Genomic DNA, 27,415 nt, shown 5'->3' with positions numbered 1-27,415 from the left:
GACCCATGATTTTTCTTTGACCGATTGCCAGACCGCAAAATATAACGTGACGCAGTCCAAGAATCGAGGGGTGCAGGGCAGAAGCGAGCCATGGCCTCCTCTCCTCTATCCGCGGCGGCGGCGGCGGCGGCGACCACGACGGCCACATCTCCGTATCTCCCCCCTTCTTTTCACCGACACCGTGGCGGCGGCCGCCCGAGGGGCTTCATCCCCGCCCGCCGCCTAGCCAGCAGCCAACGACGCCCTTCCCCCTTAGTCCACTCTGGTTGTCGCCTCTCCCTCCTTCCCCCACAACGGCGGTAATTTCCTTTGATTCTCATTTGCTTCTTTCCATCGTCTTTCTTGGTGATGTCGTCTTCGTGGCCTGATTCGCAATTCTAGCTGTCGAATTGGAGGATTAGATACACTGTGTGTGTCCGAATGTTTTAGGGATGTCTTGTTTCTTGTTTTCTTGAACACTTTTGGTTCAAGAATTGCTCTTCTTTAGCTGCGGATCAGTGGGATCTCTCGTTTACTTGTCTTGAAAGACATGGGGGATCTATTGTTTCTGTCCTCTTGATTTCTTGTACCGGGTTTCTTTCTTGTGGGTTTACATAATCGTATCTAGAAGGCAGAAATCCATTGCCAAAGGATGAGGAAAAGTCTGAAAACGCACGCAACAATGCCTAGACCGCTTGTCCTTCAGGACTTGGTAATACCATCATATGCAAATTCACATAGTTTCCGTTCATCATATCAGATCTTTTGCTAATTTAAGGTTGAAAAGTTAGGTACGGCCTTATCTTTTGATGTTCTTGAAGCCACATCTTCATTCTCCATCAAGGTGCATTGACCTAGCAATTGCAATATGAAAATTAAAATTCTCCTACGTCTTCATCTGCTTATTTCATCGTAATCCTTGTCTTTCATCTCTGTTGCTTCGTTCCAGAATTGGAGAAGTAAAAGTACTTCTGAATAGTTTGGGAATGTCGTGCTTCTAATTTTCTTGAAAAGTTTTGGTTCAAGAAATTTATCTCCTTGCTACATGTTAGTAGGCACACTCTGTTTGCTGATAGAATAACCTTACTTGCCTTTCAAAACGTTGAGGGCCTTCTGTTTCTTTTCTCTCATATGTATATGTATATATATATATATATGTATATGTATATATATATGTATATGTGTATATATATATATATGTATATATATATATACACATATACATATACATATACATATACATATATATACATACATATATACATATATATACATATACATATATATATACATACATATATGAGGAAGTATATGATGAGAGCACCATAATGTCCACAACAAGCAGAAATCCATGATCAACTGGTGATAAGGGCTAAAACTCTAGGCAAAAATGCCTCTTCAGAACTGATAATGACATAATATGCAAATTCATGAAATTGTCACTCGCCAAATCAGATCTTTTGCTTTCAAGACTTTAAGTGTGAACTGTGAAGTATTGATATTCTTAATGACATGGACTTCAAGATTCTGTAGAAGACTAGCAATTGGAATGTGAAAAATAAGATAGGTAAAACTTTTGGAAATTTTTTAATGGTAGATGACTAGAAATGATTGTAGACTTGTTAAAGTTCATACTTCACCCCTCAATGTGAATGTAACTAAAATCACAGCTGTATGACTTTGCATCTTATTGCACTTTGCTTTCCTGCTTCAAGTTGTCTAGCAGAAAAAGGTGAAAAAAATGATGGAAATGTTATCACAATCTGTAAAGCATCTTTCATGAGCCTCAATATATTTTTCGGCGAACTTGCTTCATGATTTGGGGCTTGGTAATGTTTGTTTCTTTCTACATAATAATTCTTTTCATTGTACATTTGCAGCGGTGATGTAATGTCATATGGTGAAAGTAATATCTAACTTGCATATTTGCTTGAAATCACTGATAAATATTGCACAGTTGTCAAGGATGTATGGTTCGTGAAGATCTTAAGCACTATGCACTTTTTTATTCAAAAAAGAAGAAAAAAATATATCACTTCAAAAAACGAATGCATCCTGCGACTTGCTTCTTGTTGGTCAATTGGTCCATCTTTCATTTTGCAGCATAGTGCTAGAAATTCAGCTGGTATTTTCATCTGTTAATTATTAGCCATGGCCTCGATGGCATACAAGTTATTTGTCCTGATAATGAGAGATTTAATGAAAACGAAAACCGAATGCAAATCAAGGTTGAATATGACGTACCACTTTATCAATAACTTTCTCCACATGACTTTCTAACTTATGTCTTTGTTGGTTTATGGTGTCTTTTGTAGGTTATAAATTGATCAGACATGCATGAATTCTACAACCATTTAACTTTTAAGTTCAGGCGTTGACCTTGTTATACAGACAATAGTTAAACAAAAGGAAAATGGTTTCTAACACATAAGAATGTTTTTAATCAAATTGTTGTTTCTCTTTGTTGGCAATAGAAAAGTTGGGATTTCATGTCTTGTGTGGTCAATTATCATGTTTCTGCACAGTTTTGTGTATGTCCACATTGCATCTAACTTGTTAAAGTCTATCATTTGTCATCCAAAGATTGCTGGTACAAACTAATGCCATTTGTGGAAGTCATTGGTTTGTCATCTGATAATAACTAATTTCATTTTCTTTTTCAACTTCCTGATTGTTGCAAATGTATCGATGCTTAGAAGTTCTGCCTATACTCTGTAGTTATCCCAGATGCAATGATTACTGTGTTCTACTCACAAATTCATGGCATTCTGTTGTCTGATGGTGCTTATATCACTGGTGTTCATAGTCTTTGGAATAAGCTTGCCCACTCGATTTTGATTGGCTGTTTAAACTCTTTCATTTCCATGAATACAGAGGTATACATTTTCGAGCAAAGGAAAAGCAATTCATCACCACACAACCATGTGGCATTTCAAAGCAATATATTGATGAGATTGATGGAAGAGTTGTTGAAGGGCTATCTCGAGGATATCCTGGATGTGTTTCTTGTTTCCAAGGACACAATCGATCAAGGAGTTATCGTACAAGATACACACCTGGTGTCTTTCTGGACAAATCAGCTTGTCTGTTTCAGAAGCACTTAGTTGGGGGTAGATCAGTAAGTTAATCTTCCAAGTTCTTGCAATTGTCCGTATCTAGGCATCAGTTGTTTTGATACTCCACTTTGGAACCTAATGAGGTAGTCATCTAGGATTGTGTTTTCTCTTCAAGCAAAGTTTTGATTCTTTGTGGAGGAAATAAGATGAAGTAGCAGTAAACAAGTAAACCACCTTTCTAATTGTTTATAGGCTTCTGAACTGTATCAAAAGTCAACCTTGCATTTATGGCATTATGTTCAGCTTAATAACTTTTTATCCATGAACATCAGCATGGTATATGAGGACATGTTGATGCTTTCTGTTATGGTTGATTCATCTTCTACAGCAAAAATATGTATTTCCAGAGTTAGGCATGCCAGGAAATCTTTCCAAAGGTGCATGTTATTTATTTAGGATTTTGAAGAATTCTGGAGATGTTCCCAAAGTGTCAGTAGTAGCCCTTGGTCAGATGATTGACAATGATGTTGCAGTTCAATGAAATGAAGCTGATCATTGTGTTACCATGCCTTTGATGTTTTTACATGGAGAAAAATCTGTTGATGTGTGAAACATAGATGCCCATGCAAAGAACTGATGCAATACACTGTTAAATCGTCGATGACCGACCCTAATATATCCATTATTTTTTTCTAAATTTAAAAGTGGTAAATAATATATACAAGGGAAGATGACCATTTACAAATTCAACTTGAATTTATATGCCTTCAAATCTTCAAAACCAGTGTTCCTTAGCTCTTTACTATATTTATTTTGAACTCATGTAGCATATAGAGAGTTAATTTTTATATGGTTTCTTTTCAGGTGAAACTAGCTCATATTTTGCATGCTTTAGGTCCTGAGGAACCACATGTAGCAAGTACCTTGTCAGATACAGTCCTTGAAAAATCAGGTTCTACTTTCTGGGACCCAGAGGCGGAGAATGCCGAACTAGAAGGATTTCTGAATGCTCCACTTCCTTCTCATCCAAAACTGCACCGAGGGCAACTGAAAAATGGATTGCGATATATTATATTACCAAATAAAGTTCCAGCGAACAGGTATGCCATCAGCACAAGTTTGATTCTTTTAGTTCTGTTTATGACAATTCAATGGTAGTTAAGCTGAATAACTGATAATCACAAACCTGCAATATACTATTTCCCAATATTATACCACAGCTGGCAGCCACACAAATCCTTTCTGCTTGGAACTTAATCCTACTGCTTAAGGTGTCATTCGTGTGCCAAGAAAATATTGTACATTTTTAATTTTTTCCTCACGTTGTTATTGTTGTAGTTATATGACTCATCTCTTATTTGATACATAGTGCTTGACCTTAGTAGCTCGGTTCAGATGTTAACTTGTTATCATTGTTGTCATGTGACTCATGTCTACTATATTTGATATATTGTACTTGAGTTTGTCAGCACAATTTATTGGTAGGTATTTTTAGACCATATTACCATAAACTGCTTAAGAACACGAGTTGCTTTTGGGGAAAATAAATCAGGTTTCTTTCATGCCACTCATTAGTTGACATTTTGCTGCTTTATGTTTTGTGGCAAACCAGTCCTCTTTTAATGAGTCTGTGCCTTTAGTCAATGTATGTGGATCCTTGTGCTATATTTACTTTCAATTGGTCAACCTTTATATCTATCTTCTTTGTTTTTTTAATCTCATACATTTAAGTTTTAACCATATTTTCTATCCCATCATGCTTCTAGCCTTATGCTCTTAACCACTAGGAGTTCTTTCGACATACATTTTCATCCAGACCTGTGTCAGTGTATTTCTGTTAGCATATACGACTTGTCTAAGTCATTTAGAGTTGCTTTTTTAATCAAGTTAATTAGGATCTAATTATAAAATTCCTCTTCGAATTCTTCATCATATTTATTTGAGTTGATATGAAAAAGTTTTACTTAGCTACATTGGAAATAATATTTGGTTGGAAATGTAGGATCTTATCGTTTCTCTCTATGTATTTTGAATTTACAGGTTTGAGGCACATATGGAAGTTCATGTTGGATCAATTGATGAGGAAGAAGATGAGCAGGGGATCGCACATATGATTGAGCATGTTGCATTTCTTGGAAGTAAAAAGCGTGAGAAACTTCTTGGTACAGGTGCAAGGTCTAATGCATATACCGACTTCCACCACACGGTGTTTCACATTCATTCTCCAACTAGTACAAAGGTTTGTTTCTTGAGATTTTAGACTTTTTTATTTCACAAGAAGGTTCAAATGTTTTTTTTTTTGTTTCTGGGTGAAAGAAAAGCTATATTAACTAAAAAATGGGACTATACAGATCAATAGTAGGTGAATCACCTCTTCAAAATACACAAGTGTTCTGTCTACCAAAATTTGCAAGGTTACTTGCACAAAAATATTGCTGTTTCTGTTGATGTGAGATCATTGTATCAAGGTATGCAATTTCGAATAATACGGCCTGGTACGGGCGGTACGTACCGGTTCGTCTGACCGGTACACAGACCGCCCGTTACCGGACGAAACGATATATATATATATATATATATATATATATATATATATTTATATTTATATACACGAGCCGACGTTGTCTCGCGTGGGAGAAGGAAAAGGCGACGTCGTCGAGGCGATGTGACATCGCCTTTTATAAAAAATATATATATATATAAAAATATAAATATATATAATCTTATATATATATATATATATATATATATATATATATATATATATATATATATATATATATATATATATATATATATATATATATATATATATAAACGAGGTGACGTCGCCGAATTATATATATATATATATATATATATATATATATATATATAATTCGGCGACGTCACCTCGTTTATATATATATATATATATATATATATATATATATATATATATATATATATATAAACGAGGTGACGTCGCCGAATTATATATATATATATATATATCGAGCGGTATACTGAACGGTATATCGCTCGGTATACAGTATCGTATCGAGCGAACGTCGAAACTCCGGTACGGTACGAAATTGTGAACCTTGCATTGTATAACATTGACAGTTTTGGAAAGATGGAAAATGTCATGGCAGAGGAGTGTAGTTGCCATTGGGGTGCTTTTGGGATTCAAAAGCATATTGACAAGGCTTTTGGAATTGGCAAAAACTCTGATGCAGGAAAGTTGCTCCTGTTGGACTGCTTTGAGACTGTTCAAAATAACTTGTTACATCCTGCCACTATTGGATTGTCTCTTGTGTCAGTAAGTAAGAATCTGGTCATAGGAGATATCACAGTAGAGGTTGAAAGAAGTAGAGCAATTGAATTGGTTAATGGAAGGGGTGATCCCAAGCGATCTCTCAGAAAAGTTAAAATGTTTTACTTGACCTTCTTGAGACTAACAATACTGTAAAGTCTGCCAGTTGTATGTGGTCTCTGAATGGTAGGTCTTTGTGTACTATGAATTAGTGCATGAACTTAACTATTTAAGTTTGCAGAAACAATCTAAAAGATAAAGACAAATATGAAGAAAATTTAAAACCCTGCATTTGACAAATTTGACCCTGGATTTTTTTCATATTAACTCATCCAACCGCCTCCTTTTTTTTCCCTTATATATTATGTTATAATTTTTTGTTGATTGCGAACAATGAAAGCTAGTTCTACATTATCATGTGATAACAACGTATATAAGTAATTTGGTTGTATATTAGGTTATGATGATATTATTAAAAGAAGCATTTACTATGCTTTTCTTATGTAACGATTTAAAGAACGTTCCATTTCTCAAGATCCTTATCAGTTTGTTTGTGGAGCTTGTGTATTTGTCAGTGAGCATTTACTCCTTGACAACTATGGGTTTATTGAACTTATGGTTAGTGTTTATGTAACTTCTTGTGCAAGACTTAGCTTGAGAAGCTGGATGTAAACTTATCAGTAGGATATAACACATTTTTACAATTTCTGCACTTATCCGCCCCGGGTCTGATGGTGCTTATTAAGTTGTTGGGAACTGGCTTCACACACCAGTATTCCTGACAAGTTCTTATATTATTTAAAATTTATTGTAAGAATTTCTGTTTCTATTATTATTTTTGGTGCTAAAATAAGATGATATATTTTCTTTATTACTTTCTCATGAAAAATGTATATAAATGCTCATCGGGGAATGTTAGCATTCATATACATGGGGAGCAATGCATTCATTAATGAACTACTAGATTCACCTACCAACTAGATGTTTCTACGACCTCCTAGCATGTTTGTACATTCTGCAAGCATGGAGATAATGGGTTTATATGCTCTCTACCTAATGTTTATATTTCTTGATACTTTTTATGTCCCTTCTTGGTCTAACCTTTTTTTACAAGATGTTCATGTTTTTAGTGATCAATTGACTTTTGTTTCAGGACTCTGATGCAGATTTAGTTCCATGTGTATTGGATGCACTTAATGAGGTAAATAGCTTTCCTTGTTTATCTTCACCAGATGAAGAACATTTGGTTGACTGCATTTCTACATCTTGCATCTAGAGCTTTTATAGTTTTTACAAGGGCTGTCACCTGATAATAATTGACTGTTCTTTTAGTGCAAACGGGCATTATAAATGCTTTTCTCACAAATGGTGAATGAAAGGCTACCAAGTTGTTTTCAAGAAACATGAATTGAATTGCTGCATGCTAAGATTTTGTGTGAAAATAATTTTTGGTGCACTTGTACACACTTTATGATGGTTACTGCTTATTATTTTCAGATTGCTTTTCACCCAAAGTTTCTTCCATCTCGTGTGGAGAAGGAGAGAAGGGCAATTCTCTCAGAATTGCAAATGATGAACACAATAGAGTATCGTATTGATTGTCAGGTGAGCAAGAGTAGATCTTGAATTTGCTAAGTTTTAAGTGTTTCAGATGGTCCTTTCTGTATGATAGCTTGTTAAATTCATAGAGTATATTGATCATGACTCCATTCTAGCAGTTGCTACAACATTTGCATTCAGAAAACAAACTGAGCAAAAGATTCCCAATTGGACTGGAAGAGCAAATCAAGAAATGGGACCCAGAGAAAATCCAGAAATTTCATGAACGCTGGTATTTTCCTGCAAATGCCACACTATACTTAGTGGGGGATATTGATGACATTCCTAAGACAGAGGCACAGATTGAGGTATGATTAAAACATTCTTTTCATTTTTTTTGTTTTGTGTATAAGAACTTTATGTAAGCTGTTTACTGACATTTTGGATGTGATGTAGTTTGTTTTTGGAAAGACTCTTGCAAAGAGTGAAATGGCTAACATTCATAGTCCCAGTACATTTGGTGCAATGGCAAATTTCCTTGTTCCAAAGCTGCCAGGAGGTCTAGCTGGTAGTCTGTCTAATGAGAGATCTTCTATCTCGTTTGATCAACCACAGTTTACAAGAAGGGAGAGGCAGGCTGTCAGGCCTCCTGTAGAACATGAGTGGTCATTGCCAGGATTAGATCACAATACTAAGCCTCCGGAAATATTCCAGCATGAGTTGATTCAAAATTTTTCATTCAACATGTTCTGCAAGGTAACACATAATTGTCAGCTAATAAGTTTGTTCCTTAGTTTCTTTCTGCAATTCACATTGCTTTTCAGCCTGCTGACTGTCGTCCTCTATTTTGTTGCCGAGCATTTCCTTCCTTTTTTTACTCTTTAATTATCTAATATAAATGAGACATCATTTTAGAATTTTTAAGCAAGTTTAATATAACTTGTCTTAAAAAATGTTTCTATCTGGTATTTCTATTATGAAATTGGTTGCAATTCACATCTAAAGATTTTAAAGTGAAAAAGTTGGGCATCTAGTTTCCATGAGATGGGTAGGGGGATGGTAGGTCTCGTAAAACTTAATAATAGTTATGGTTCCTTAAGCTTTTATATTTGACTATAAAAATGAATATTTTATACAAAAAATAGAACATTGTGAACTAACGCTGGGGAGACGAGATTGCTGATTGTTTTATTGGTGTCAAAAGCTTACCAAACATGATAATAGTTCATGTTATAGTGAGGAATATTAACCATTCACATAGATATAATCCCGTATATTGACCTTTAAAAGGAAAATAGACAATCTTGAAGGGCAAGCAAGATTCAAGGGAACAAAAATTATCATCTTATCTAATATATAACTTAGTGGCATAACACAATGTTTGTCATGTCATCCACATATGGCCTTTTATTTCCTGAAAATGCCCACTAGGTGTAGGTTTATTTCTGGGATGGAGTCTTGGGCATGTAAATATTTCATTTTACAACTTTTATGCAGATACCTCTACACTACAGTGCCTTTAATCTGGCCATGTACTGGGAATATGTCGTGGACTTATTTCATTAAGCTTATGAAATAAGTATGAGAATGATGAATCGAATGTCAAAACTTGCTGTTTCTTTTCTTTTCGCTTTCTAATAAAAGAAAAACTTCACTATTGGTTGGCTCCTTTTTTATTTTCTGAAATAGATAATCTTTTGTTCCTTCTACAAGTAAACCTAGCTTGATCTCTTACATGGTATATATATCAATTCTATCTCCTAATTATGGATTATACAGAAAATCTGTCTTGGACATTCAAGGTCATCCTGTGATCTGTACAGCATGGCGGACACTACAATTTGTGTTTTCTGCTTACTGTTAAATTTGTACTTGATGCATATGTACTTCTAATGGTTCTTGTCTTTTCTTTTAGATTCCTGTGAGCCAAGTTTGCACATATGGAGACCTGCGTAATGTCTTGATGAAAAGAATATTTTTGACAGCTTTACACTTTCGGATTAACACTAGATATAAGGTAATTGCTATTCTGGTTATCGAGGATAATTTCTCGAAGCAATACCTTTTTCAGGATAATTACTACCATGAAGCGTGCTTTTTGTTTAAGAGCACAGTTGGTCTTTGAGATATTTTATTCTTATCCTTTCTGTAGTAGCAACAAAGTGATAGTTGAGTGATGACAATTGTGGATCTGCTCATTCTTGTTGATTTTAAATGTTCAATCAATGTTGCTTGTTCACTCAAATTTTGGGTATTGGGTTGCATATAAATGCTGTTGGGTTCTTTGGCATTGCAACAAAGGATGAATCCATCACCATTACAACTGAATCATTTGCCACTGTAATTTATAGTTTTTCATGTCCTAAATTACATTGTTGCATACCATTGTATGGTAAACTGAAGGTAGCACCAATTAAGAAAATCATAGAAAAAATTGTTTTGTGTGGCTTTGACACATAAAGAAAACAATCAAGTGTGCCTAGAGTATAAGCAAAGGTTTCAACTTAATACCAACATGGTTCATGTTCTCTATGCTGGCCAGCATAGACAAATCTGGACTTGGATGGTATGCCCCATTTCTATTGTGTCACAATGTGGCGAGCACAAATTAGTCTGGTCAGCATGTGCAATGCTTGATTTGAATTACATATGTAGATTGAGATAAAAAGAAAAGTAGAAATAATAGTGCGAGACATGATGGGCTTACTGTATTTGCAGAGGTTGCCTCGATAGAGATAAAATGAAACTAGAGTAGTTTGTAGGCCTACCCAATTACTTGGGAATAGTCTTATCATTGCTGTTGTAGTAATTGGTTGTTGTTGCAATACTTTATAAGTTTATAGTTTATACCATGGTTTTAAATCTTAGCGCTGGATCCTACACCAGTCCTTAGCCAGACTGGTACCGCTACCAGTCTGGTATCTATTGGTGTATCAACGCTTGGTATAGTGGCAATATCAGCTGGCATCAAGAAGGGGGAGGGGGAGGAGGAGAAGGAGAAGAGGAGGGAAAAAAGTGGAATACGAGGAGGAAGAGATAGATGAGTACTATGGGACAGGCGAAGACAAGAAACCGGTGGCGCAAGTAATGCGCGGTCGTGGGTGGCACGAGGGGAATGGGGATTGGTGTAATCAGCAATTGGCTATGCCAGGACTGTGTTATATTTGTTTTCCTTGTAGCTGTCTTTTATACACTCGACACCTTTGAAGCTTTATTGCTTCTCCTGATTTATATAGACTATGTTTCGATCTTGTTCTAGAGCACTTGGAGATTTGCTTCTAGTGGTATTTTATTACTATGGAAGCATGGAACTATAACTCGCAAATGGCTATACTGATTTATATATACTATGTAACTGGCAAAGTATCATCAACAAAGGAATTAAAGAAAAAAATATTGTCCTATTCATGTTAGAACTTCCTATTGTTGCTTCAGATGTTTCTTTAAGTTGAAATTACAATTATTTATATTTGGTTGTTGGAACTCTGCAGAGTTCAAATCCTCCTTTTACGTCGATCGAGTTAGATCATAGTGATTCTGGAAGAGAGGGATGCACTGTTACCACTCTCACTGTAACAGCAGAACCCAAAAACTGGCAGAGTGCTGTTAAAGTTGCTGTACAAGAGGTTTGCACCTTGGTTTTCTCATTGAGATGCATTTCAGTTGATTAGATACATACCTGAACCATAATTGATGGAACAATCCATGTTCAGTAATGAAATTACTAATTGTTTCCACTTTCCAGATGTTGTATCATAATATATGTTATTTTATTGCAAGCTATTTAAGGCTGTATTCTTCATTGAACTTGTAAAAATCATATTTTAAGCTGAGTGCCTCCAGTAACTGATGGCTATATTGTCAGTCTTGGATTTTGGTACTGTGCATCTGTGTGGTGCACAGCACCAAAATTGTGGTACTGCACATGTATGATTTCTAGATTTTATTAGTGAATCACCCCTTAACATTTAAAATTGTGGTACACTAAAAATTTCCTATTCCAAAGGCATTTCTTTTTTAGCATCATGTATCTAACTTGAAATGATGAGAAATTGGTCCTTGTATCTTTTCATCATTTATGATGTTCCATGACTTATGTTTGTCCTGGAATCAGGTTCGAAGACTTAAGGAATTTGGTGTAACAAAAGGAGAACTAACTCGCTACATGGATGCTTTGTTGAAAGATAGTGAACAATTGGCTGCAATGGTTGATAGTGTCCCATCTGTTGACAACCTAGAATTTATTATGGAAAGTGATGCTCTTGGTCATACCATCATGGATCAGAGACAGGGGCATGAGAGTTTGGTCACAGTTGCTGAAACAGTCACTCTTGAAGAAGTAATTATTTTAACTATTCTTTTTCTGATTGTGTGCTATTCAGTCTTCTCAACAAATTTTTTTGTTAGATGTTAATTGCTTATGGTTGCTGTAGGTTAACTCCATAGGTGCAGAAGTGTTGGAGTTCATTTCGGACTTTGGAAAACCCACTGCACCGCTTCCTGCAGCCATCGTTGTATGTGTTCCGAGCAAAGTACATATCGAAGGAGTGGGAGAAACCGAGTTTAAAATCTATCCACATGAAATAACTGATTCTATAATAGTGGGTTTGAAGGAACCCATACATGCCGAACCTGAGGTATGGTCTTCTCAACTCTTGGAATCAAGTAATATGTATTTGTTTGTCCTCTCAAATATGTTACTATATAGACTTTAGTGTGTCATTGCAGTATGTGCATACTTATATCTAAACCAGGCAAAATCATCCCACGCTCATCCCAGTTGGCTAATGGACCTGTAAATATTAGCATTTATAGATCGGTACAGATGGTTTTTAAACCTTAGATATGATAGGCTGTGCAATGTACAAACAAAGAAGATATGTGATGGTTTTATAGATGACAAGGACTGAAATGTTTCTAGTTAATAGTTTTATTATGTTATTAAAACTTTTGGTTGTTTTATTTATTTTTGATCTTTACTTGTAACATTAGGAATTAAAATAATGGTAAATAACTGGGTGGATATCTATTTCTGACAAGAACTTACTTTTTTAATTGATAGGATTTTATTTGATTATAAATTAAGAAACAAAAATCTTAGGGTCATACAAATCATAATATTAAATTTGTTAGCTAGTATTAAATAAACCCATGTTTTTCTTATATCAAAGTGTATCTGTGACCATTTTGATAAATGGAAAATGTTTTTTTATAAATTTCAAGTCCCTGTCTAGTTCCTTTGAATCTCTTTCTATCAATTATAACACCATATGTTTATCCTTTTTCTATTTCTTTCTACCACCACATAAAGATCTGATTCTTTTTCCTTGCTGTCTGACTTCTATGTTAAATTATGTTTACTATGAACGCAAGCCACAGGTTCGAAATTGCAAAATTTTCTCAACCTCAATGGTTATTGAGCAGCTGCCTTTAGGGGCTATGTTTTATTATCTCTCTTTTAGTATGTGAATTATATTGTCTGGGAGAGTTATCAGTTCCTATAGGAGAAAAAGAGAATAAAATCTATAGTAAATTTATGGTAGGAATTCTTGAATCAAGTTGTACATATTCATGTAGCTTTTGAACTGTATATCATCTCTTTTTTCTGCAGCTTGAGGTGCCAAAAGAACTTATAAGCCAGGCAGTGCTGGAGGAGTTGAGGGTGCAACGAAGACCCTCTTTTGTTCCCATGTCAAAGGAAGGCAATGGAACAAAACTATTTGACAAGGAAACTGGCATAACACAGTGTTGTCTTTCAAATGGGATTCCTGTAAACTACAAGGTACTTATCTTTAGTAATGATTGGTGTGTTCATCATTTCTCTATATAAAGTATAAACTATAAACTATATAATTATGTTCATTTTTTTGTTCATTTTGAAAAACCTTTTGTAGACGAACAAGAACTGATTGCCTGAAAAAGCACCCAAAAATTATTATCTCCTCAAGTCACGTATCTGCTGTCATATATGCTAAAAATGGAATAACAACCATTTTTTTATGCATTGTGCATATAGGATAAATATGGTAGTCAAGTGAATACCCAGCATAGAAACAATGCATGCTGCATGGCTGTGCTGTGCTAATTTGTTGCTGGTTACGAATTCTCGTTAAAGGTTTGTATTATATCTTCATAATATGCATGGTGGCCTGTGCCATTGCAGTGTGCAAACATGCCCTGTTAATGTCACCCAATGTTTCATGTTTTGTTCGGATCTGTACAAAACGAGCGGTACGTGTGGCTCTGGGCGTGAACTGGACCACCCCCGTTTTGGGTGGTATGGTCCAAACCATTATATATATATATACACACACACACACACACACACACACATACTTTAGGGTTTACATTCATGAGCCCTCTTTGCTTGAATGTCAGCTCTTTTGCCTCATGCTCCTCTTCCTCCATTGCCTCCTCTTATTCCTTTCTCTTTGTCCATTGTCTCCACTTCTTGTTCTCTCCTCCTCCTTCCTCTTTGAGTCACCTGTACATATTAGTGTATCATGTGTTGGTACATACTACTTACGTACTGACTGGTACATATCGGTCCGACTAGGTGTCACTGACATGCATTGACATTAGACATTGGCATGGTGCTTTATGGTGCCAACAAGTGACTCAAATGTGAGACGATATTGTCACTCTTGGTCACCATTTTGGAAGCAGAACCTGTGCAAAATTGTTAAGCCTTACTGCAAGGCCTGCATTTTCATTTTTCTAATTGTAGTTGCTTCTTATGGAAAAAGAATCAGAATCATTTTCCCTTACCAGGGTATTTCCTTTTCAAGTCTTGTTTAATGGAATCATTTACTCTTATTTGCCTTTTCCTCAATGTGTTTAATTGTTAGATATAGATCAAAAAACATCATTATCTGCAGTTGCCTGATTTTTCTTTCTTTATGGTGCCAACAAGTGACTCAAATGTGAGACGATATTGTCACTCTTGGTCACCATTTTGGAGGCAGAACCTGTGCAAAATTGTTAAGCCTTACTGCAAGGCCTGCATTTTCATTTTTCTAATTGTAGTTGCTTCTTATGGAAAAAGAATCAGAATCATTCTCCCTTACCAGGGTATTTCCTTTTCAAGTCTTGTTTAATGGAATTATTTACTCTTATTTACCTTTTCCTCTTAATTGTTAGATATAGATAAAAAAACATCATTATCTGCAGTTGCCTGATTTTTCTTTCTTTTACTTTTCTGTGTTTTTTTATGAACAGATAACAGAAAATGAAGCTAGGTGCGGTGTCATGCGCCTCATTGTGCGTGGTGGAAGAGCAACTGAAACTTCTGTATCAAAAGGAGCTGTTGTAGTGGGTGTCCGAACTCTGAGTGAAGGTGGATGTGTCGGTAATTTTTCCAGGGAACAGGTGCAGTTTTCTTTTTGCAATATGCTTATATGGACAAAATGGGATTCATTTACTTTTTGTGAATATTGCCAACTTTCTCATTTGAGAATGCATAAAAGAATGTTTTGAAGTTTCTGGTCCATAAATTAGTTTCGCATGAGTAGTTTATTTTTGACCTGAATGAATTTTTTCTTCATCTCTTACTGTAGTAATTTTATGGTTGTTCTTTATCTTGAGATGTATTTCTTAAGGATACTGAAGATTTATAGGCTCTAGGAACAGCAAAAAGTGGAGTGTTGGTTGGAGCAAGCTGCCCTATTCTATTAAGATTCTATTTGGAAATCTGTAGGATTGTACAACTATTCTATGTATTATTCTGCAGTCTTGTAGTATTGTGTTGTCTCAAATAAATGACAACTATTGTATTCATATATTGGATTAATGTGTAATTAAAAGAAGGATGTTGGGTTAACATGGAAAGAAATAAAAGTATATGCCTGAAAAGAAATAAAACAACCCTTAAAGAACAATATAAAAGGTAATTTATAGTGTTGTCCAACCAATTAGACAAGGAGTGAAATGTATTTAGTTTTTTATCTGCTTCTCAACTAGTTGACTTGTTCTGCTCTTCTCCAGGTAGAACTTTTTTGTGTTAATCACCTAATAAACTGCTCCCTGGAGTCCACTGAGGAATTCATTGCTATGGAATTCCGATTTACTTTAAGAGATAATGGAATGCGTGCTGCTTTCCAACTTCTTCATATGGTACTTGAGGTAACAATATTTCTTTTGAACTTCTTCACTTTGTCTATGTCCATAATTTGAATTCTATTTGTGCTTATTTTTAGGAGTCTACCATCTATCTAGAATGTGATTGGTTAAAGTTACATGAGCTGAGTTTATTTTAAGAATTTTTGTTTTTGAAGTTCTTGAAAGACTTTTGATGTTGGCCCTATCAAATCTTTTTCTTTGTTTCATTGATTTATTGAGTTACCTATTCTAGTTGTACCAAGCACATTTTAAGCTGGTCATGATGATTTTTTGCCAACTGGAGATGCCAAACTGTTGTAGCTGTTGTAATTGGTTCACTGTTGGAGCTGCAACACTTAGAAAGAGAAAATTAACATAAGATGATTCTTCATTTTTTATTAACCCTTAAATCATATTGTGGGCTTCTCTTAAGTTGATATTGGATCAATTGAGTTTAAGTTTCTTGTTGCAGCATAGTGTGTGGCTAGAAGATGCATTTGATAGAGCCAGGCAGCTATATCTATCATATTACCGTTCCATTCCAAAAAGCTTGGAGCGCTCTACTGCTTTCAAACTTATGCTTGCAATGCTAAACGGTGACGAGAGATTTGTTGAGCCAATGCCAGAGTCTTTGCAAAATTTAACACTTCAATCAGTAAAAGATGCTGTAATGAAGCAGTTTGTTGCTGACAATATGGAGGTGGACATTTTTTTTTTTGGTTTGATCACAATGATTATTTTGTTCTCAATGTTTTGTTTCATGTTAACTTGTAGATTAACAAGGTATGGGTAAGTAAATGATTGCATGACATGCACAGGATTCCTTGTTCATATCACCTGCACATCTCTTTCTCTGTTAAACTAATTTGCTATTGGTATAACAGGTTAGCATTGTTGGGGATTTTACTGAGGAAGACATTGAAGCTTGTATTCTTGATTATCTGGGAACAGTTAGCACTGCAAAAAGTCCTAACATTGAGCAGTCTTTTGAACCAATTATGTTCCGACCTTTCCCATCCGATATTCATTTCCAACAAGTATGTGTTCTAAGCTATTAACATCATGACTCTTCCATGAACATCAGAATTGCCCATGTTTTACCCTTCATTTACATAAAACATTCCAGAATTTGAGCTTATTATTCAGAGATAATACTGTCATTTTGAGATAACTAGTGCACTTACTGTATTTACAGTCCATATCTTTCCAGCAAGTCATAAGGGCCCAATCATTTGGTTCTGCTATGTGGATCATTTTAAGCAATTTGAGCTATGTTAAGGCCAATATCAATAGTCAAACTGCACCGTCTCTCTGTCCTTCAACACAATGCACAATGTAAATGTTCAATGTTTAAAGAGTGGTTTTTTTACTTAGAGAGGGAGAGGCGGCAATTTAAAGGGCTTGGCAATCCTTTTTTCTTTCCTATGTAAATATCCTTTTGTCATCACTTCATTTTTTAATTACATATTTTGTTATCATGTATTCAGGAGCACTTTTTGGTTGGGAACCATTAGGTAATTATTTTAGTGAAGTGAAATGATTTTAAATGTTTTTTAATTCATTTCTTGTCACTGAGAAAAAAGGATAGCTAGCAGGTGTTTGGGATAGATAATCTTAAGAGGCTTGGAAGCAGGAAGTCCAGGCAGTTGTTTTGTGAAGTTCTGCTTCATGGCAGCAACATGATTGGCTTATGTCTAGAATTTTGTGGATTTCATTATTTGATTGATTCACTTATATATTTCAGTGTTCAAATGTTGAAGCTTGTTAGTCTAAAAATCATTTTCATTGGCAGGTGTTCCTGAAAGACACTGATGAGAGAGCATGTGCATATATTGCGGGCCCAGCCGCAAGCCGTTGGGGATTCACTGCTGAAGGAAGAGATCTTTTTTATTTGATTAATGCATCAAATATGGATGGTACATTATGTTTGCTTGAAACTCTTGACAAAGACTGCTCCTTTTCTTTTCCATGGCTTCCTTTGTCTTTGATTCCTTTGTGCATCCATCTTAGTTCTTTATGATTTTATTCTAAACATAATTGATGTGGATAAATTCCAAATGGGATGGTCATCTTTTATAGATATCATCTCAGTAACAAATCTAGTCTCAAAGCATGCTAATTAGACAGTCCAATTCATTTCCTCAAAAGATAGTACTTCAATTCCACAAGTACTTTTTTTTTCTGAAAAAAATGGAAGGAATTAAGCTTATTAGTAACTGCATCAAAACGAATTGTATATTTGTTTGGACAAACTTAGAATGCTGATATTTGCTATGTATATGCCTATTTTTGGGACTTACATCTACTGGCTGAAACTGATTGAATTGTTTTAATGCAGATGAAATGTCCAACTCAGATAAAATAATTCACTTGGAAGAGAAAAATGTTGAAAAGAATGGTAAAAAAGGTATTCGCAGTCATCCGCTATTCTTCAGCATAACCTTGGGGCTGTTAGCTGAGATCATAAATTCAAGGTACATGGGTTGTCATTGGTTGGTAAATATATTTAGCTCATGTCAATATTGCACTTTTCGTAATATTGATTAATTAGTTAAATTAGAACTTGACTTTAAGATGTAACTATGATACTTTTTTATTTGTGGCCTATTCATTTTTCAACTTAAAGATTCAAATTCCAGATGATATTTATCTCTTTGGTTCAACTTTGCCCTTTAATTTAGTTGGAACTTGGAGGATGGATGCTTCTTTTTTCTCCTGTTACTTTCTCAATATGCAATTGGCATCTTGTGATGTATAATCATGTCATTCATTTATTATCACATAATAGATTCAATGGATTTACCCTTTATCTAATCTTACACAACCATCATTTTCTCTTTGCAACTTTTTATAAATAACACTCGTGAACCGTATACATGGTGACGACTGTCCTTTTACTTATAAGCTCAAATGGTTACTGACATAATGTATGCCAATACATGTGTATCCTGTTCCAGGCTCTTCACAACAGTCAGGGATTCTCTGGGATTAACATATGATGTATCATTTGAACTAAGCCTTTTTGATTGGCTGAATCTTGGGTGGTATGTTATATCGGTGACATCGACTCCAAGCAAGGTATGGTCAATCTGCCTCTGAACAAATTATCTCATGTGCTTGCTCCAATATCCAGGTGCATCAACCTGTGTGATTTCTTTTCAAGGTATATAAAGCTGTTGATGCATGCAAGAATGTTCTCAGGGGTTTACACAGTAACAAGATTGCTCAGAGGGAGCTGGATCGGGTTAGTGAATATCTAGCCTGTTATATTTATCTAATAATTTGTAACCACGTGTCCAGATCTATGAAATGGAACTGTGCAACTACAAATTTGATAAATTAGGTTTTGACTGTAATCTGGCATATGAAATGTAATAGGGAATTAAAGCTTAAATTTTAATGCACTATCTATCTTCCTCCATGGAACCTTATGAAGTATTTTTTAGTCCCCACCAATATCATGTTGCATTGTTTAGTTGCTTAGGGTACATGACCTTGTCTCTTAAAATGATTTTGAGTAGGAATGGTCAGAATAATTGCCTAAGTTGTGCAATTGTTTAATTCTGTTTAGAAGGTTTTGATTTCACTATTGGGCCTGAATAGATAATATGGAGACCACTAACATCAAAACTATTGTTATTGCAGGCAAAGAGGACTCTGTTGATGAGACATGAGGCTGAAACTAAGTCAAATGCTTACTGGTTAGGATTGATGGCCCACCTTCAATCTTCTTCCATTCCAAGGAAGGTAAATTCAGTGCTTCATATTTCTTTGATGTTTCTTGTTGTAAGGTATACCTATTGGTATGTGAGTATCAGTTGAAAGTGGAAACAAAGTCTAAGTTTCATTTCCCTGGCTGTTGTTGCTGTCATTCTTTCTTTTATCTTTATTCTTCTGTGTTTTACATTTGTCTAGTTTGTGATAATTGTGGGAATTTACAAACCTGCATGGTTGTTGAGGTATAGAAAGTCTTATCTATTCTTAGTCTACATAACCTTTTTGTTGATCGAGAAGGCCTGGTGGCTGCTATCAGATTTATAATACATTGGACTGGTATGTACCAGCCGGTTTTTACCAGTCTGATTAAGAACCAGTATCATATCAGGTGGCTCAATTATAGTCAGTATTATTATTAATTTTTTTTAATGATATCAATATATACCAGTACTGGTCTATCAATGTGCCAAACTACTATTGGACCAATATTTAAAACCATGACTTCAACATTTGTGGGTGTTATGTTTTAATCACCTTTCCCACAACAAAACAGTGGAGACCTGGTGTCCATCTCCCATTACTCTAGAGATAAAATCTGCTGGTGCCCACTTGGCAAAACATGAACTAACTGAGATTTCAACTGGGATGTTTTTTTACTGAAAATCATCTTTTGTGATGAATGCACATAAAGGTTGAAAGTATTTTTCTGGTGCAAAAGTAATTATGCAAAATGTTCTAATTTGATTTTTTTTTTTTGAAGTGAATACTCAAATTGAGTATGAGTTAGCTGTGTAAAGGCTATCAGCTTATTGAACTGGACCTTAAGTATTTGTTTCCTGTATGGTGCCTTTATGAATTGCTATAATGGGAGAAAACATCTATAGTTGTCGCTAGGAGTAGTTTTATAAGGCATGCAAATTCAGGAAGCAACATATATGTTGCAATAAAGTCCAATTCCAGTTGTCCTGTGCTCCATCTTTCTTATTCTCCCTAATGTTTCTTTGTTTCCTCTCCACTTTTGTTCATCTTTTCTCCTGGCTTTGCTTTTGGTATAAAACGTATCAGTCAGATTTTTTTTCTTTCTTTTTTTCCTTTTCTGACAGTTTGTGATGGATTACAGGACATCTCATGCATCAAAGACTTAACTTCCTTATACGAAGCTGCAATGATTGAGGACATATATGTTGCTTATGAACATTTGAAAGTAGATGATACTTCCTTGTTTTGTTGTATTGGAGTCGCTGGTGCCCAGGCAGGCGAAGATATTTCTGGTAATACATGCATCTTATATGAGTTATATTGTTTATCGCTGAAATAATTTCCATAATCATTTCTGGAACAGCTTGTCTGATACTCGTAAGGATCAACATAGGATCAAAGGGAGCATGTTTTTCTTCTATCATGTAGTTGCCATTCTTTTTAAAAATGCATCAGCCACTTGGCACCATACATGCAGTTACATGCCTGCATTAGACCCCTCATGGGGAGTACTTGTAATCAAGGTTTGCAACATAGTACCTTTATCTCTTTCTTGGGAGTACTTGTAATCAATGTTTTATTGTGGGATCTGTCGTTGACAACCAAAACAGCTGTTGATCGGCAACGGTAGGGAGCTGTACTGTTGACATGAGGATTGGATTGTGGGACATGATGTTTTGGCTGTCAACATCAGGTCTCCAAATTTAAGACGTAAAATAACATTTTTTGAGTGAAATCATCTGGTCAAAGTGCTGGTACATGGTTTTATCTGTAAATATGGGTCGATATGTACCGTTCCTACAGTTTTTAAACTTTGATTATAATACAGCATAAGATTGTTCTATTGTGCGCTTATTTTTTTTTATCATCATCTGACAGATTTAGGAGATGAGGAGCTAGATGTTGGTCACCATGGAATGGCTTCTTCTGGCCGTGGTTTGTCAACAATGACGCGTCCAACAACCTGATCTTCCTTGAGTGTTCCTATTGGCCTGAAATCTTAGTCATGTTGGAGGTAAAGTTGTGCTGATATGCATATGCAAAAAAATTGTCTTTACTGGAATTTGTTTGGCTTATTGCTACAAGATAATCTTCGTTTGACTTGCTTGCTATCATTAGTTCCTCGATGAATGGATTTGAGATCTGAAAATAATTCCCTTTTGAGTACACCCATCTTTTACCTTATGCCACACAAAAGATATACCAGCGCATGGTGCATCATAATTTTCTGTCAAGTGCTTTTTCTGGAATTAGAAAATCAACTAACATGACATTCGTCTCATTTAGCACTTGTCGACCATCTTCTGTCTGTCCATTAATGTTAGCATGTAGGTAGCATGTAGGCGCACATTTTGCTCGTCTTATACCATGGATTGAACGATTCCCATTTGTATGTAACAGTTCATGGGTCAAAGTGGAAGAACCCTGGGATGCTCCTTGGAGCGCCGTTCTTCATGCAACATTGTAACCTCATACAGATCAGTCACCGGCGGGGATGGATACCAAACAAGAAAAAAAATTCTCTGAATTTTAAACAGGTTTCATTTTTTTATTATTATTTGGTGTAAATTGTATATGGAAATAAATGAAAAAAAAATTCAGTTATTTCTTGGGGAGCTGTTATTTGGTTCATTTGATCTCGCGCAGCGCAACCACTGGATTTGCTGTAGCTCTGATTCCAAACCCTCTGATCAACCTCGAACTCGATTTCGTACAGTCTGAACCGACCCCCTTCCCAAATAAGTGCTGAGAGCTGTGCGGCTGACCGCGAGATGGCATCCGTTGGTTTGGGTGCTCTCGGGGCCAAACCTGAAATATGCTTGGCTATGCTATCACTACAGGTTCGATCTATCAAGTGAACGACAACGTGGAAGAGGTTCAAAAGACGCGAGAAAACAAAAAAGAAAGCCCTTGTAGCTAAGAAAATGATACATTTATTTCAACTGGTAAAAGATTGAGTAAGATTCCTTATACATATGTTTTAGGATTCGGTATAAACATTTGTGCCATACTGAACCTATCTATAAATATATAATTTTGCTCATTTTACATCATTTTTAAAAATATTACACTCTAGCAATGCCTCTGTGATACCAACAAAAATTTAAATATCATACTTTTTTTTAACTTTTACTGTGACATCAACTGATAGGTTGTTCATTTGCTAATCATAGTCTGAATTATAGAAATAGTCTCCGTACTTTTATTATGCATTTTATCTTTTAATTAAACGAAATTCTATTCAATGTCTCAATATAAACCTCCGATTCTCAAATGAGATATTCTCAATTAATATAATATCTAAGAAAGGATCTTCATTTTTTGTTCTGTGGGTCCCTGGAAGCCAACCAACAGGAGGGCTCCTGTTCGCTGAACCCTGACTCCCACTCTATACGGCATTCCAGTGAAACCCTAGGTGTTCATCTATATAAATCCCTCGTTTTCTCGCCGCCGTAGTTCTCCTTTGCGCTCGCGTCTTCTTAGCCGCCCAAATCAGGTATTTCTCCATCTCTCTTGTCGGTCTGCATCCCTCTATTCCTCAGTCTTCCTAGAATTGATCCCCTCCTCGTTCTTTGATCTGTCATTCGGCGAAGAATTCCTGGTCGCCGCCTGATGGCGTCGATTGGAGAGCTCGCCTGCTGCTACGCTGCTCTCATCCTGCACGACGATGGCATCCCCATCACGGTAATCCGCCCCTTACATCCCTGTTTCTTTCTTCAGCGTTCCTTCTCTCGTTCATGCATTATTTTTCATTGATTTCCTGATTCGTCCCACCGTGTATCGTTCAGTCGGAGAAGATCCTGACCCTGGTGAAGGCCGCCAAATTGACGATCGATTCCTACTGGGCGCCCCTCTTCGCGAAGCTCCTCGAGAAAAGGAGCATCGATGACCTTATCTTGAGCGTCGGATCCGGTTCGTTCTCGTTACTTTTCGTCCTTCTCGTCCGTTTCATGCGATTAAAAATCCAATTTTTAACCTCATTTTTCGTGATATTCTTATATTTTTGCAGGGGGCGGTGGTGCTGCGGTTGCAGTCTCCGCTGCGCCGGCTGCTGGGGACGGGGCTGCGGCCCCTGCTGCTCCTGCAGCTGAGGAGAAAAAGGTGAGAAATTTTCTCTTCTTTTGGGGTTTTATTTATGTTACACGGTAGTGTTTGAAATGTTTTTCGTCATTGTTGTTGCAGGAGGAGCCCAAGGAAGAGAGTGATGATGACATGGGATTCAGCTTGTTCGATTAGATAGGCAGAGAGAAAGATCTATGTTATCGTCCTCTGTTTAGATACGAATGTTAGGTACTTGTTGCCGCCATCGTGTCTGGTCTTCTATGCTATTTTGGTTAATCTATTACGAGTCTTATATGTTTGCTTAGTTGAATTCGAGATGGCAGAGTTATTTCCTTGTGGATTTTCAGGTTTGTTCACTTTGTTATCAATGTTTCTTTTTAGTGAATTAACGTTCTTCAATTCATTTTGTTTCTCTGAGCTATGAACGTGAATTGCATGCATAATTGATGCTAAATAATGCTTCCTTCTGTATTTTCATTTTTATTGAAGACGTCTTACTTAAAGTTGTATATGATCATTGGATTGACATATACAACTTATCAATCCTCATAAGAGACCATTGGAGAATTGCCACCCCTAATCCTAAGAATATCAACTCAGACATTATGATTACCAACATCGATGCGTGGCTAGTTACAAACAAAATTTTGTATTAACAGATTGATTTTGATCAACCTTTCCCATGTATAAGAAAATGATGAGATCAGATACTGTTTATGTTGGAAGTATAGTAACACATAATCAATCCTATAGATAAAATCACTTGGGAAAATTTACTTTGAATTGCATACATATTTTTATTATAAAGATTTTAGAAATCAACTCTTATCTAAATATGATCCTTATTTTGGTATTGTTTCCGATGTGAAGTCTCATTTTTGACTCTCTATGAAAGAGTTTCTTTTCTCATCTTGTTGATGTATGTGAAAGATGCAATTCGAATTATGCAAACATGAAAAACCCTAATCACCTTTTTCTTATATAAGCTCTTAAGAATATAATTATAGTTAGGTCAATAAGTGCATTCTTCCCTAAAGAAAAAGTTTTAGTTGATGTAATTGAGTTAGGAAATAGTTGATCTCTTCAAGTTCTCATCGAATTAGTGGAAGTTCAATTACACAATTTTGATCTTGAATATACATTATAGGCTCTTGGCAAAGGTAGGTGCAACTTATCCAATCCATTCCAAAATCTCAAATAGTTGATCTTGAATATAAGTTTAGGACTCAATTTGTTGTATATTCTACATCTCATAAAACTTTTATATAAGTTATAATTGTATCTTCCAAATCTCATAAAACTTTTATATTCCCTCACCAAAGTAAAGAAACTCGTTTGTGGGAAATCTCATAGTTGGAACTGAGACTTAACTTGCTTTCGTAAAGATTTGGTCTCTGTAAATGTTGAGTTTCTAAATTTTTTCTAACATTAATCTAAATATGATCTTCGTAGAAGCGATATGGATTGTCGATGTGATCTCACTTTTGACTTGATGGCTCTACATCAGTGAGTTTCTTTTCTTGGATGTAGGGAAAGTCACTTATGGACCTAACACAATTTCTTCTTATGGACCTAAGGAAATTTAGGTTTGTTGTGAACTAACTATGCATAAATATCAGTATGATAAATGGCCAATGAGTTCATGAAAGAATTGTGACGATCACTGCCCAAAGATGACATGGGTTGAGGGAGTACATTGCAATGATTGATAAGTCATATCAGGGGTTATGCATTTTAGTCAACTATTAATGTGTCACCATTGCGAAGTATAGTGTCATTCCTTCAACCTTGAAAACACTATCTATAACTGCTTGTAGTCAACTTTACAGGTTGATATTTACAACAGTAGCAAACTAGCTGGTCCCTGTTGGTTTACCGATTACCAAAATCAATGAATGCAGTCTCATGTATGTTGTCTGAATTCATTGTTATTAGCATATCCCATTTTTCATCTTTTGCTTTTGTGAAGCTGAACTTTCAGTTTTGTTTGCTGATCATTGATAGTTGCGGTTGTCTACAACACAGCCATAGCACACACACACACACAATGGAGACTGCTGCCTTTTTCGGATTTTTGGATCTCTTTGTTGTTGGTTTCTCTCTAAGAAATTTTTGTTACTGTGGTGAAAGAGCAAGAAACGCCCGTTTTTGGATCTTTTTCTTCACTCGTATAGTTGATGGTTTCTCAACAATGTTTTTGTTTTGGGAGATCTAACTTTTGTATGTAGAAAACCTTTTTCAGTACCAGTTATGCAACATGTTGCATTGGACTTGTGTAATTAGTTTCCCCCGAATTGGGTTGGATTAAGCCTGATTTGAGTTAGATATGAATTGATCTGAATCGAGCCATAACTATCTGAAACCATGCCTGGTCGAATGAATGCCCTCGAGTTAGATCGAGGCACAGATATGTCAACTTAATTTCAAGGTATAATGATCGTTATTATAGAAAGGCTTGTCGTTTTTGTTCCTGATGCGCATCGCATTTCATTTCAGACAACACACTCTGCAGTCCATTATTTCTTTTCTTCTCCGTACAAAAGACAAGTAGGAAAACTCGGTGGTTGTTGTCCGCATGACTTAGGAGACATCAGAGAAGAAATCTTGGATGATCGATCACCCGAACTGCGATAGGAATTCGTACTGTGTGCTTTCCCCCACCGCACCATGTCAAGCTTCCGAAGGTGAAGCACCCTCGTACCACGTGAAGCGGTGCAAAGGTCACCGCAAAGTTGTCCGTCGTCCGAGAGGAGTTGAACCGGAGAAGAGAGACGGCTCCACGGTCATGCTGACGCCCGGAGGAGACTGCACTATCGCCTCGTAAGTGGAATTCGCGTCGCCCACGTTGGTAACGCTTCTCCACACCGTCACCGGCGTGTTGTTTAGGTCGGGAATGGAGATGGACGGCAGATTCAGGTGATACAGGCGGTGGTTCACCAACTCCCGAGGAACCAACCCCCTCTGCTTCCATCGGGAAGCCGTATGCGTTGGTTGTGTAAGCTTTAAAGAGCGGCGGTCATACATCTCGTGATCAGCAGCAACATCTCATGAACGGAACGGAGGAACGGTAACATATCTACTACTCACCAGTCGTTACGAGCGCTGATTTGACGGCGGCAGGAGACCATTGGGGATGCAGTGCTTTGAGAAGAGCTGCTACTCCAGATACGTGTGGGCAAGACATGGAAGTCCCCGACATGAACTGATACCAAGTGTTCGCTGCGGCCAAGATGCCGACTCCCGGAGCAGTGATATCAGGCTGACCAGACGACACAACCATGAACACATTCGTTGGTTTGCTTTCTTCTTGGGGTGATGAGTGATGAAGTAAAAGTAGGTACCTTCGCCAGTTCTGGGCCCTCTCGACGAGAAACCTGCCACCCTCGGCGACATCACCGTGCTTCCCACGGTGGTGGATGCTGGAGTCACCTTCACCATGGCGGATCTGCCACTGTTGACATCATCGGTTCTTCAGAAACAGCCGTAAGGTGTTCGGAAGAACGAATATGCAGGAATCAAACCTTGAACCTTCCCGTCGCGCATAGTTCGATATTTGTAGGCCTACGTCGTAATCTACGAGGACACATATTGAGTCTTCGCAAGGTATCCTGCAACTATGACACTGCTGCTTTGAGTTGCCTCAAGTTCCTTACCACGAAGGATAAGTTTTGGTCTTATATCAGCGCAGAGT

General features: G+C 36.5%; 2 protein-coding genes across 3 annotated transcripts; both read left to right on the top strand.

The window, feature by feature from the left end:
- Positions 1-22,710, top strand: LOC103977928 (stromal processing peptidase, chloroplastic). Of its 2 annotated transcripts, XR_010489697.1 has the most exons (26): positions 1-299; positions 2,854-3,097; positions 3,900-4,135; positions 5,076-5,274; positions 7,484-7,531; positions 7,828-7,935; positions 8,049-8,237; positions 8,326-8,625; positions 9,785-9,886; positions 11,361-11,495; positions 11,984-12,208; positions 12,303-12,506; positions 13,481-13,651; positions 15,088-15,237; positions 15,853-15,990; positions 16,439-16,666; positions 16,851-17,003; positions 17,759-17,882; positions 18,305-18,440; positions 18,924-19,044; positions 19,130-19,210; positions 19,612-19,713; positions 20,804-20,954; positions 21,541-21,676; positions 22,063-22,199; positions 22,309-22,710. XR_010489697.1 is itself a non-coding variant. In XM_009393587.3 (25 exons), the coding sequence occupies exons 1-24, from the start codon at positions 91-93 to the stop codon at positions 21,627-21,629; spliced, it is 3,843 nt and encodes a 1,280-aa protein (XP_009391862.2). In that variant the 5' UTR covers positions 1-90; the 3' UTR covers positions 21,630-21,676; positions 22,063-22,293. The 2 variants fall into 2 exon arrangements, 1 of the variants encoding a protein (XP_009391862.2); XM_009393587.3 differs by lacking the exon at positions 22,309-22,710 and having other exon boundaries at positions 22,063-22,293.
- Positions 22,711-23,091: 381 nt separating this feature from the next.
- LOC135620373 (large ribosomal subunit protein P1-like) lies at positions 23,092-24,123 on the top strand. The gene is made up of 5 exons (XM_065123305.1): positions 23,092-23,158; positions 23,256-23,346; positions 23,451-23,574; positions 23,672-23,763; positions 23,845-24,123. Exons 2-5 carry the CDS (start codon positions 23,275-23,277, stop codon positions 23,896-23,898), a joined length of 342 nt encoding a protein of 113 aa, XP_064979377.1. The 5' UTR covers positions 23,092-23,158; positions 23,256-23,274; the 3' UTR covers positions 23,899-24,123.
- Positions 24,124-27,415: the final 3,292 nt, after the last annotated feature.

This window comes from Musa acuminata, chromosome BXJ1-3 (genome assembly GCF_036884655.1).
Source record: "Musa acuminata AAA Group cultivar baxijiao chromosome BXJ1-3, Cavendish_Baxijiao_AAA, whole genome shotgun sequence".
Classification (NCBI taxonomy): Eukaryota; Viridiplantae; Streptophyta; class Magnoliopsida; order Zingiberales; family Musaceae; genus Musa; species Musa acuminata.
This window is presented reverse-complemented; position numbering and strand designations above follow the sequence as displayed.